The following is a 14,152-nucleotide window of genomic DNA, read 5'->3' as shown; positions in this document are numbered from 1 at the left end:
CCTTTGTTACCTGCTATTTCCCTAGTCGTTGTAGTATCTTCATAGTCGCTGATCGTTCCTCCCTGAGTTGGGGACAATATGTATAGAAACATACAGCTTTTATAAAATAACGAAGGTCTGGCCCTCTTGGGCTCTTAGTCCATTAAGGCTGTACGTTGTCTGTCAGTCTTATTATTCTTATTCTCCCGACTGTACTAAAAGGAGGGTAATGTTTTTCGGATAGTTGTAGATAATAGATAATATGTATGTATTAAAAATGTTAGATGTCACCTGCATCCACTGCAACCTAACGAATTGGTAGATTTTAACGAATGAGGTGTCAATAGATTCATCGTGATTGTAAAAGTGACACGGGGTGGGTGACGTCACAAAGAAAATTACCTTGATTTTGGAAATATTTTTATTAGGTCTTTTTGTTTTGAAGAATATAGGTACACAGATAATTGAATTTTTATATAGGTTATTTTATATACCTTCATCTAAATACAAAAATATACCATCTATATTCCAAGTTTCAATCTATTGCTTAGTAAATACATGTTTAACGTGGGAAAATATTGTAACTATTTTATTTTGAAAAAATAATAAGTAAGAATGAATCTGCACAAAAACAGCAAAATGTTAAGAAATCCCGTTTCATTCATGTTATTTCTTAAGGAAGGGCGGGCAGTGTAGGGCGGTTCCGGACATTCCGCCCTATTTGACATTGAGAACTTTTTAAGCACCTCGCTAAAAGTTTTGATCTCTTCTCAATCGTACGCTTTCACAAACTTTGCTTGTAACATTTGAATGAATGACATTATTAGGGTGGTAGGATTGACTTTAAATTTCTTGTTTGAATGTTAATTTGTTGATGTTTTCTTTAAGATTGTTTTGTTCTAACAATTTCATTCAGTTTCAGTTTCATAATAATACCATTTTGTATTTTCGTTCAGTGGGTGAACTTGGTTGAGGCTAGTTATAAGTTATCACCCTAGCAAGCGATTAACGTTCCCTGGGTGCGATGCCACGTAGCAGGTTATTAGAGGTATGGGTTTAATACTTTACGCCTATCAGATTAGCTCCTTATTATCTAGACTACATCCTTGCTTCGGTACCACTAGGTGAGATTACAGTCAAGGGCTGACTTATAGAGGTAGAATTTCTAAAAAATGCTTAAGTCAAGTTTTGTAACAGATTTTAAAGTTACTCACTGAACTGATTCTTGTAGAATCTTCACATAGGTAGACGTCTTTGCCGCTATAGAAAAAAGATTAGAAAAAAAAATCCCATCTCAACAGTGAGGACAAGTGAGGGTCTACCAATTATACTAGTATACCTACTTCGGTAGACTTTTTCATTGAACTTCTTTTTCTAACTTCTCAATCCTGATACTGCAGAGATAAAGTTCACATCTGAATGTAGACAGAGTAGGCACGTATTAGCTATTGTGAATTCATGTCGTGATATTGAAATATTACATTTTTAGCTAATGGGTGTAAGCGTAGTGTGGATATACAGTCAAAGGCCGTAAGTCGTTTAGCACCCTAATGATCATATCCGCGTGGCACAGTTATGCACACGTGTTAGGTGTGTTTGGCGTGTGTACAGAAAATGTTGATAAGTGCGGCAGGTTTTCGATGCAATAGTTTCGCTGAATTGCTACTCGAATTCTGAGGCCAACCGTACAAATCCACAAAATAAGTAATTAGTTTTAATCGTTCTTATATCAGATGTAGACTGCTTACCCAAATAAAATATAAATGACCCAATCTTTAACAAATATATTTAAAACGGGAAAATAAACTATGCGAGAGAGCATAACACGATTTTTTAACAGTTGGCCTATTAGCTGAAATCACAGGTTAAAAGCTTTAATACGTTTTTAAAAAGCATGTAATTTTTTTTTTTTTTTTAAAGAAATATTATACTACATATTTGCTATTTATGATTTCCTGCATGCAAACTAGGTAGTAGGCATACCTACCTAGAGTTTTTTTAAGAATTGCTTTTTATGAAGAAAATCTACAGTAAATATATGGTGTTATATTTAAATTTACTCTAACATGCACCGCCCGCCTTAAGTACCATTGCTCCAAGGTTCAGGTTCAGGTTCAGGTTTATCAGCATACAGATTGGTCCTATACAAATTCAAATTCAAATTTTACATTAGAATGCATTGTTAACGAGTAATAATTGAAAAAATTAACACGAATGTCATTTAGAAGTAAGTTATGGTGGAAGACACTCGCATTCATACATACCGTCATGACAATTCATGTTACAATGAATGAATGTATTCATGTTACCTTCGTGAATTGTAAGAACTATACCCTGAAAACTTTTATCATTTTTGAGCAGTCGTGTAAATATTGTAGAATGCTGTTTTTTAACCCCCGACCCAAAAAGAGGGGTGTTATAAGTTTGACGTGTGTATCTGTGTATCTGTGTATCTGTGTATCTGTGTATCTGTGTATCTGTGTATCTGTCTGTGGCCTCGTAGCGCCTAAACGAACGGACCGATTTTAATTTAGTTTTTTTTGTTTGAAAGGTGGCTTGATCGAGAGTGTTCTTAGCTATAATCCAAAAAAATTGGTTCAGCCGTTTGGAAGTTATCAGCTCTTTTCTGGTTTTCTTATTACTTTTATCCCAGGACCACCAGAGGTTACGTAATTTCTGACACAGGAAATATGTACGATTGAGTAGTGTTAGTAAGTACTAAGAAAGCATGCCTAGCCTACGTGCTAGCTTGCTTAGACGGCCAATTTTCAGGTATCTGATAATCAAGGTACATAAAACCATTACTTACCTCACGTAAATTCTCCAAACTGATTTTTACGTATATTTTAGGCAATGTCCTTAAAAATATGTCGCCAATACTCCCAGACACTTCCCGCGTCGGCCGTATTGCTTTGCAGACGTTTTAAAGCTCCCAAAATAAGTAATTACTTAACTGCACGTAAATTCTGATGCTCCATTTTTATATATGTCCACCAGACAACTATTTTAAAACCTTTTACAAGAAGACAGACCGATCCAGAGGGCCAATCATCCCCTAAATTCAATTTTAATGCCTCTGTGGGTTTGAGCGCGAGGACATCATTATCTACGCGCATGAGACTGAGTAAGACATGTATTAGGATATATTGACTTCTCTCTCACTCTCTTATAGTTTACTTATGTCAATTAATTATTAATATTTAAAAAAAAACAGCTAAAAATTAAAAAAATTGGAGAATTCACGTGAGGTAAGTAATGTTTTTATGTACCTTGATTACCTGATACCTGAAAATTGGCCGTCTAAGCAAGCTAGCAGGTCTGTAGGCATGCGTTCTTAGTACATACTAACACTACTCAATCGTCCACATTTCGTTCGTCAGAAAATACGTGACGGCTGGTGGCCCTGGGATCTTTCACTATTGTAACAGAGGTTCATAATATTATGTCAATTGGCAAATGTCAAGCTGTCAAGATGGACGTTGCTTAGATACATAATTATTTATTTGAAAATAATGTTTTGGAAAACTCCGATATTTTGGATCGTAGGCGCGGAGTTTCTAATTTATAAAATATTATAATCACAGTTAAATGAGAAAACATCAATTCAATTATAATATCCAACAGTCAACCAAAGGCCACGAACAATCAACCCAAACCCAAACCATAGTCAAACTATTTTTAGGGTTCAGTAGGTATCTGTAGAAAAAAAAAAGATGTAGCCTCGACTGTTTTAGTCGCGTAGGTGTGCATGGCACCATTAAATATCGTAGGAGGCGATGACCCTCCGCGCGGCTGAGGTTCCCGCATCGTAGTCGCTTTGTCGCGCAGGTTTGGATGATGCATTAGGCGCACCTTCTTTATATTTTATCTGCTTGAACTCTATTTATTTTGACAAAATACGTTAAAAATTCATCATCATCAGGATCAACCCATCGCCGGCTTACTACTGAGCACAAATCTCCTCTCAGAATGAGAAGCTACCACACTGGCCAAGCACGTATTGGCACACCTCACGCACCTTTGAGGGAGCATTATGGCCAACTCTTAAGCATGCAGGTTTTCTGACGGTGTTTTCCTTCACCACTTCGTTGTCTGTCTGTGTGTCATCTTTCAAGAGAATCAAAACTTATAAATTGGGTACTTCCCGTTTACGTAGAATCATGAAAGGCAGAAAGCGAAATATCTTATAGGCCAAGCACTCTACTCCTGTGGCCCAAGTAAACAGAAAAATCCGACAACTGAATTGTCATTACATAAAAAAAAAACTTGTACGGAACTCTTCATGTGTGAGGCAGACTCGCACTTGACCGGTTTTTGAAAGTTATGTCAAATAAAAATTTGACATGCAATAACAAACAAAATGAAATACAAGCCACTTTATTCCTTATTTCATCGGGTGAAAGTCGATTTCAATTTAATCGTAGGTATATCTTGAAAAGCGAACTATTATACGACTACGTAAAATGGGTACATTTTTAAAGCAACGACATGTTAGAAACAGATATTTCGTTTTGGTCGTGTTAAACTATGTGAGTCATTCAGATAATTCTTGATTTAGTGATGTTCGGTCAAAAATATTTCATGGAACGTATAATTAACATAACATTGATGTTACTTTTGAAGAGATACTGCCTTATTGGATTTATATTATTATAGAAATTGGGTTTTAGAATGGCACAAATAAACGGTAATTTATGAATAAAACTTTAAAAAGCGTGAAATAAAAATTAAATTAAAAATTTAAAAAACCCCCGACACATAAACCTCTAAAAAGTAAAAAAATAATAGGTAAGTATGTATGGGCCCTTTAAGAATAATATAAATAGTTAAGTTTTTATCCAAGCGTTCGTTGCGTCGGGGGACCGCTAAAGTTAACAAAAACTAATCTTCCTACAACAGATGACTTTCATAGTTTATGATAGGTAGCGGTCCCCTGGCGCAACGAGCGCTTGGATAAAAACTTAACTATTTATACTATTCTTAAAGGGCCCATACATACTTACCTATTATTTTTTTACTTTTTAGAGGTTTATGTGTCGGGGGTTTTTTAAATTTTTAATTTAATTTTTATTTAAAAGAGCACTTTCTGTCGAGTATCTTTTCGGTTTCTTCTCAGTACATTTTTTTGTAAAAAGGTGGTAGTCGCAAAATACAGCAGATTTAACGTTTTATAAGTTACATAAGTTACTGAAGAACGAAGTAAAACAGAGAAAGTCATTTAAATGTACTTAATTATGTTTTTTTTGTACCTAATATCACACTTCTACAATAGTATATTTCATTACAAGTGCGGAAAGGCTGTCATTGCAAAGAGTTCCGACAAATGTCTACCCGAGCCGAGGCGTAGCTGAAGGCGAGGGTTGACAGTCGGAACGAGTTGCAATGACGGTTCCGCACGTGTACTGAACGACTATTTTTAATACAGTTGCGAAAAAATGAAGCAATTTAATAAAATAATAAAAACACAATAAACTCAACTAACTTAATTTAATTTAATTTAAAACAACTTTATAAAAAACTAGGGTCGAAATTACTCATTTTAGGCAACCAACAACTAAACTCGCAAAGAAAATTTCTGAAAAATGGCGCCAACCGTAGAATATAAGCAGAGTTTTTTTATCTTCTTCCAATCTGGTAGGCAAAGGGAACTATGCCCATACAGCCAAGTCTTCAGTAGAAGTTTTTTATTGATATGAAATGAAAATGAAATTTAATGAGATGAAATGAAATGAAACCTAACCAAACTCATTAAATCTGATATTGAAACAAATTAGTAGCTTCTTATTAGAAATACGTATTTGCATGAATCATAAAAACTTCTATGAATTTTTTTAGTAAAAACTTCATGGTTGGTTTTTCTTTATAATATTTTGACAGTTGGGAAAGAAAAAGCACGAGTGCGGGAAAGGTAAGAAAAAGCACGAGTATGTAATAGCCCACATCCCGAACGCTATACGTCCCTGCAATACGCCACTTTTTGAGCAACTGTATAAAAAAAAAGATTCCGTCGAATTGAGAACCTCCTCCTTTTTTTTAAGTCAGCTAAAAATGGAAAAGTAGTGTTTTTATTATTGTTAAAAAAAACATTGTTAAATATTCCTGACTATCTGAAAACTAGAACCTCTCTATGCTAAACTATTTTCATTTCCTTGTAAAAGAGCTTTTGAAATTACGAGTATGTCGTTTGTTTACAGATTGGTGGTCCAGTTCAGTGGCGCAGACTACGAATTTTTTTTCTGTCTGTCGAACTGTATTTAGTGATGATTCCAAGAACCATTCAAAATACAAACTGTAATTTGCAAACAGCAAATTACCTAAGTAGTTTTATTTTGACAACATAACAATTGTTGTGGTTTGGAATAAAAGTTGTATAGTTTTCTGTACGTTAGATTTACATTTCGATTACAAAACTTGGATCAACATTTATTCCTGTGTTTGAAGATATTACAGCCTCTAAGCATACCCAACAACCTCAAGGTAACAGATATCTAACAGTGTAAAGATACAGTGTAAAGATACTCATTGTGTAACAATAACTGCACCTTCAGCACTCACCGCGACCACTACGGCCGACGAATCTCAGGTCGTTGAATTTGGCCACCTGGTTCTTCATCACCGCCGAGCTGTTCCTCAGCTCGGCGCAGCAGTTCTCGTCATTGCCCGCCCTCACCGTGACCAGCGTGCCGTCCCCCACATCACCTAGCGCCACGACTTTGAACGCCACGGGCAGCGTCTTGTTCGAGCGCCAGTGAGGCGGCAAGACCGTGCAGACGAAGTGCGGACTGCCCGTCCTCACGAGCTCCCCCGGGTGCTCCGACAGGAAGTCGCCCAGCGTCCTCTCCGCGAGGATGTCCGAAGTCATCTTCGTGTACGTCTCGTGGAGAAGCGTGGAGCTGGTGTCGGGCGACACGGCTCCCGTGGACGCGCCCGTGAGGTGCATCCTCGCCACCCGCGCGCGCTGCGTGCTGCACATAGAGTCCACTGCGTCCGCACCCGCTACATCGCACTTCCCACTCCACACTGGTCACATCCACACCGACCCCGAGTCACTCGGCACCATCTTGCACCCGCGGAACACTTCCTTCGGAGAGCCTATCGTGAGATGCGACACGTTGCTAGGGAACGAACGCGTGGCCACTAGATGTGACGTCACACGGCCTTGCCACACTTTTTTCCCGGTGAATGAAAGGTTCGGCGGGCGGGGACGCGAGGGGCCGATTTTTTCCGGTACAGAGGGGTGTCTCCCCCGCGCGGCGAAAAAACTTTTCACTAGTTTCAATGACGGCACTTTTTGCGCTCCGTATTTACGATACGCACGTGGCTCTCGCTTTCGAGAAGTTTTTTGTTATTTGGGAAGCGAGGATGCAATTCGCTTTTCGGGTTTTCGTGGCGCCCCGTCCGCGTGTGGGTGCGTGCGTCGTAGCGCGCGGCCGTGATGCGACTCGCTCAGCGTGTGGCGTGCGGAACCGCTCGGTTGCGGTGTCCGCTCGTGGCTATTAATACGCGGAGTACGTCCGCGCCCGTCGACTTCGGAGCAAGTTTCGCGGGAGAGTCGGTAGTCGGTACCGCGGCAGCGGTGGCGGGCTGGCGGCAGCGAGAGACGGCGACGGCGCGGGCGCGGCGGGCGGCGGAGCGCACTTTGCGGTCAGGGTGGGTTGGGTTTAAAGCCGCCGAAGGATAAAACATACAAATAAACACGTGTTCGCGCCGGCGCGAGCGAGAGGTGCGCGGATGTCGTAGGTGTAAGCGGGATGGAGCACTGCTCTTTGCGGCATTTAGCGGCCGTACTGCTTGCTGGCACCCGCCTGCCGCCCTCCGCAGTTGCCGTTGCTGCCGTCATCGACGTTCCAGTCAAAGTAGTTAAAACAACGCATGAATGTTTAATATCTAACATATAAAAGTGTGAATAGTGTTGTGAGTTGCCGATGTTATTACGCCTATACACAGAATTACATTTATATTTTAATCAATTGACAAGTACTACTAGCAAAATTTGTCTTCCAAATTACATTACTTAGATCATAAATATTTTCAACGACATATCTAATTAGTTACTGTAAAACTCACTTCTCGTATACTAAAAATATAGAGCTCAAAAGGTAAGTACTTAGCTACGTACTACGGACTAATAAGTAGTTCAATACTAAAACAAGAAGGTCAGGGCACTTATTGTCAATGGTTGCAATCTGATAAAGAAAACGTCGTCTATTACCTATATTAAGAACTCAAAAAGTGTATTGTATCACGTAGGTACCTAATCGTTCAGTATAACAATAGTATCAAACCTAATGCTACGATCCTGCTACGATCTACTATGGTCTAGCGTAATATATGCTACGCGATGAGTGACGTCACATCTAAAAATCTGTAACGTTTATTTTAAATTTTATTAATATTATTTTACCATGGCCTAACCACTGAATTCATTTTGACCAAACATACTGAGAAAGTATCCCGGATTATTTTTATCATGAAAATACATGTTTTTAAAAATTTCCTAGGTAGGTAAATAAAATCAACGCGGACGGAGTTGCGATAAAAGCAATTTTCTTAACATTCAGAAAATAAAATTAAAGAGAACTTCATACTACATATATCAATAAGCCAAGTTGTTTAGCTACGTCAGTAAGGCGCTATTTCCAGTTACTTACTCCAGAGCAAGCTGAGAAGTCCAAAAATGTTGGTAAACACACCAACATTTTATTGCCAGTACCATTAAAATCAGTAGTCAAAGAGAAGCCTTTTTACACGACTGAAAACTGTATAGAACCAAATAGAACCATGCTAATATGTATTTTGTCACATATTATAAATGCGAAGTGTGTCTGTATTTCTGCCTGTCTGTCTGTCTCTCTGTCAGCAACGAAATTTAGTGCAGAGATAGCTTGCATTCTGGGAAAGGACATATGCTACTTTTTATCCTGGAAAATCAAAGAGTTCCCACGGGATTCTTAAAATCCTAAATCAACGTGGACGAAGTCCAGGCATCATCTAGTAAATAAATAAATAATTCCTTATTTGTTGTATGACTTATGAGTGACACAGTACAGAGTAAGAGAATCATAAAAGACAAACAGATCACACAAAATTGCTTTCTGTTTATCAATAATATTACAGTCATCAATAGCTCAAAAATTTGAAAGGTCGGAGGTTCAAACCCCACCGCACATTGTCGTACATACCTTCTCCTAGCGTAAGCTATACTTACCTTAGTTGGAGAGGAAAGGGTAATGTTAGTTATCATTAAAATGCTTAGGTAATAGTCTTTATTAAAAAAAGAAAGAGAAAGAAAGAAACGAAATGACAGTGCTTTTCATCTGAGAAGACCAAGCAAGAAGCATTATTAGGTACACTACACTTATAAGAACCTAGTCATGTATAGTGCACTTGGTTGTTAATGTGGCTTGACGAGGAACGGAAGGGACGAGGTGAATTTACTTAATGAAGCCTGTTAAATACAGGCTCCCGCCCATCTTCAATTTGCATGCATTGCGTCTAGGGCTAGATCTTCCGGTCCGTGTAAAGGTTTGGGATTTGAGTTTGTGAATGCCATTGAGATATTTCATGTTTTGTTTTATTTGGTATGATACTGGGTAGGTAGGTATTTTTATAAAACTGTTTAGGCCTTACATAATATTATTGCCATCTTATCAATACCATCGATATTGTTTTTTAACCTTTGTCTGGTTGAATAGTTACCAAAGATTATCGTATGATGCTGGAATTATAGCTAAGAACACTCTCGATCAAGCCAGCTTTTTCAAAGAAAAAAAAAATCAGTTCATTAGTTTAGGAGCTACGATGCCATAAACAGATACATAGATACACAGATAAACAGATACACAGATACACATGTCAAACTTATAACACCCCTCTTCTTGGGTCGGGGGCTAAAAATACACCAAGCGAGAGAAAACTAATTCTAGTACCTATATATCTATCGATATCTATCGGCAGTTCGCGGGTAGTAGTCGGCTTTAAGTGCTGTTTAACTTTATCGTGTTAAGAAACCTAAATCAATGCGGGCGATGTCTCGGACATCACCTAGTCAATAACAAAACACTAATTTACAAAAGGAAGCCGCACAAATACCAAGTTTTAGTAGATAGCAGATACACGCTTCACGAATCTCACGACAGTCCATTCAGGGCCCCTTCTCTATTGCCTTACGCGTTCAAACTTTAGCCTTCGCTTTATAAGACAAACCCGACCCTACTGCCTTGACATAGGGTTGATAATTTGTGGTTGTAATCAAATCTCACCCATTTCATTTCGCGTCATGTAGCTGCTGATAGCCATTAGTGCCGTTCACTGCAGCTGTCACTTCACAAGCCGCCTGACTCAGACTTCACTATTAGATACAAGTTCTCGATGGTTCTCGAAATAGTTCGCAAAGGGTAGAGTGATTTTTTAAATCATTCTACGGTAGCTAAAACATAGTTAAAAGAGCATAGTTAAGAGAGTTAGTTTTTGTTTTTAAGTAAAATAATAACACTAGAGCATCTAAACTACTTACTATAAGTGAGGGAAGAAGTTAATCTGATCAACAGTAAAATTATGATACTTTGCTATCGATTTAGAATGTAGTACTCTTCATCGAAGGACTGCTCATTTCAACGATATCATGATTTAACATTTATTTTGCTCAATTCTTCAGGCAATAGTTTTTCCAAAAAAAAAATATTTTGGAATGAATGAAATTGAATTTTGTGGAATTTCTAAAGTTCTAACTCTCTTTTTTTGTTATGGGGGATCTACGTTATATTGAAACCTACATGTAAAATCTAAGTTTTCAAACGAGGGAAGAAAGAAGGAAAGATTTTTCCTTTTTGACTCTACCACTAGAATGTGCAAGTAATATTGATGTTGTTTGGTGTTGATTATTTTATTAGAATTAGAATATGTATCAAACTCTACGCGTTTAAACTATCGTGAGTGATATCCATTTTAAATATAACCAACTAGCGACCCGCCCCGACTTCGCACGGGTGGACATTTAATTTTTCTATTTTCCGGGATAAAATATAGCCTATACGGATTCGAAAGAATCCCTCTAAGTAATGGGAAAAGAAATTTTGAAATCGGTCCAGTAGTTTTTGAGCCTATTCAATACAAACATACAAAAATACAAAGGTTTCCTCTTTATAATATTAATATAGATAACTGACTGACTCGCGTAATTAGTCGAAGTAAGTTTCGACGAGAAAAGATCACGAATAAAGGAAAGGGAAAGGGGGGAAATGGACCCCTGATGGGTTCGAATTAGTCGGACGAATCATGTGAGTTCAACCGGTTATTAGTTAAATTAACAAACTCTATGCATAGAAAGTTAACCCCGTGCAAAGCTTCAAGCAAGAGGTAGGTCTGCAATAAAACTGCAGTACAAAGCCGGACAACCTCAAAGCTACTGTAAAGTATAATAAAGGTATGCAGATCAGTCGGTCCGTTCCGCAAACACTGGGGCCTTATAACATAAAATCAAACCTTTTATTTAACATTTAGACCACGCTGACGACAATAATGTCGCCCGACATGAAACGGAAGACCAACACGACAAAAAATATTCTAATACGTATTGGAGTTGGCAATTAAATGCATCATCACTGACCATCAGGTGAGATTGCAGTCAAGAGCTAACTTATATCTGAATTTAAAAATATAGTAGACACATACTCGTAGCTACCTAATTCTTATAGTTCCCTACGAACATATACTTACTATCTTTACAATGTGGCATCGTTTTTGAATGCTAATTTTCTTGGTGGTAGGTACGATGTTTGAATTACCTAATTGTTTAACTTGTTATTTTTTTCTTATTTATAAACACCTGAACTATGAAACTCGTAATTACTGTGCGAATGTAACTTCGTCACTAAACAAGACTTCCTATCACTCAACACTTTGTAAGGGCCTGCTTCGTGTGGCGAAAGCGATTGGATAAAAAGTATTGAGACAAAAATTCCCTTGTGTGATTCTGCCCTTAGAACACAAAATCAAACCTTTTATTTAAGTCCTTGCACACAGAGGGCACATTGTTTGCGAGGGACCGGCGAGGGAGATAGTTCAACAACCCTTCCGCTGACCAGATAAGCAGATTCTGTGAACCATTAGAAATTGTATTATCCTTTCATCGGACCGTACGGATTCTTCTAATTGTTCTCTCTGATAATATATTCTAAAATTATTGTCTAATGATTTTGTAAAAAGTTTAATAAATGAAGACAACAATTATAAGTGTACTTTGTTTCCCTATTAGAATCTTTATAGGTATAATTAGTTGTAAAATAAAAATAGGTATGTATTTTTGTGGTTGGTATTTTGTGCACACTACTTTTTAACCCGAGCAATCAAAATGTTTTCATGGAATTTTTATCAAACCTAAATCCACTTAAAATGCGGTGATAGCCTAGGATCAAAACGTCAGTCCCTATTCGGGAGGTCGGAGACTCGATCCCTGGCACCTCTAACTTTTCGTTGTATGCGTGCTTTGTGCTTTAAGCATTTCCTTGCTTGCTTTAAGGGTAAGGAAACATAGTGAGGAAATTTGCATGCCTGAGAGCTCTCCATAATGTTCTCAAAGGTATGTTAAATATGTCAATGCACACTTGACCAGCGTGGTGTAATGTGGCCAAACCTTCTCATGAAGAGACCCGTGGAGTATATCAGAAATTAAATCGTAATAAATAACTTCCATCTTGTGAAACGAATTCAAACCGCTACGCCGTTGCTACGCCAGAGGTCTACAAAATTCTACGAAATCAAAATAAGATACTTATCGAAATAGTAAATTTCGATATTCCACGTATTAATGCACCTTACTCACAACCTGCAACGGGAAGCTGGAAGAAATCTTTGTTTAGAGATAAGTATTTCCTATGTGCTAGCTTAATGTATAGTATGTATTAGCTTAATTTATTATAACTTTGTAACTACAATTTTGGTACATGAAAAATGTATATAAATTTACATATATATACTTATATAAATTATTAAAAATTAACGAAGTAAAGTTTGTCTCAATAGCTCAACGGTATTTAGATGATGGCCTAAAATTTATAAGATTATAGGTTCAAATCCCACCCACTGGTGTTTTGGGACCTACTTAATTTTTCTTCCTTGTAGATTATATCCTACTTAAAAGCCCGTACAGTAAGTACTAAGATTTTTTAGTAAACTTAAGATTCACTCAGACGCAGAAGTCAGAATAATAAATAATTAAAACAAGCGAACGAAATCTAAGCAACCCAACTCCACACAGTCTTGTCAGTCTTACCCCTTGAATATTTTTAGTCATAAGTACCTAGGTATAATATAAAATCGCTGGTATTATTTAAGTTTACCGTGTCTAATAAAATAGCAGCAAATACCCGGCAGCTAAAATCCAGTATAACGGAAGGTCAGTATAAGCCGAGTAACAATATAAGCAGCATTTAGCCAGATTGCAATAAACATAGCGCAGTGGACGCGCAGCACAATGCTATGCCGGACATATCAGGGCACAGAGTTGCATGGAGTCGCAAAACATTAATTTTTACCAATTAGAAAATGTCCGTTCGACGCACAACGCCAAATATTTCCAAGTGGTGTTTTGTTATAAAAGTATATAACGCCAGAAAACGTAAAATGTATTCGAAATATGTGGGTTATGATATGCTTGAATTTTATATTGTTCTTACACTTCAAGATTTCCGAAGAGGTTTTAGACTATGTCTAGTTAAAATATTATCCAATTGGATTGTAATAATTTCAATTATAGCTAGGTATGTAAAAATGCTATGGTATTGTATGGTAGGTATGGTAAAAAATGGTATGAGAATGGTACGAGTAATTACATAAAAATGGTAACGTGGATTTAACTTTATAAATATGAGATTATAAATTAGGTAGTTTACCTAGATATCTAGTTGCAGCCCGCAATTTTTTTGTTTAGAATGACCCATCTAGTGCGTATAGTAGGTACATAGAGATAGTTAGTTCAAACATAAAACCGCTACTAAGTGCAAATTTAATAACAAAAACACAGTCAAGTGCTAGTTGGACTCGCATACGAAGGGTTCCGTGCCACCGTACAAGAAATAACACTTCAAAATTTTATTAATCATTGTTATAGCGGTAATAAAAATAAGTAAAATTTCAACTCTGTACCCATTAGATACAGTTCAGGAGAACGAGA

The 14,152-nt window shown here is 37.5% G+C and overlaps 1 protein-coding gene across 2 annotated transcripts in view; it reads right to left on the bottom strand.

The window, feature by feature from the left end:
• The window catches only part of LOC123873815 (runt-related transcription factor 3), a 36,195-nt gene extending 28,805 nt beyond the window's left edge, over positions 1-7,390 (bottom strand). For both annotated transcript variants that reach the window (XM_045918873.1, XM_045918874.1), the window contains exon 1: positions 6,535-7,390. In XM_045918873.1, coding sequence (XP_045774829.1) covers positions 6,535-6,952 — 418 coding nt within the window. In that variant the 5' untranslated portion in view covers positions 6,953-7,390. The remainder of the gene's footprint in view (positions 1-6,534) is intronic.
• Positions 7,391-14,152: the final 6,762 nt, after the last annotated feature.

This window comes from Maniola jurtina, chromosome 17 (assembly GCF_905333055.1).
Source record: "Maniola jurtina chromosome 17, ilManJurt1.1, whole genome shotgun sequence".
Taxonomy (NCBI): domain Eukaryota; kingdom Metazoa; phylum Arthropoda; class Insecta; order Lepidoptera; family Nymphalidae; genus Maniola; species Maniola jurtina.
Note: the sequence above shows the minus strand (reverse complement) of the source record. Positions and strands in the feature narration are given on the sequence as shown.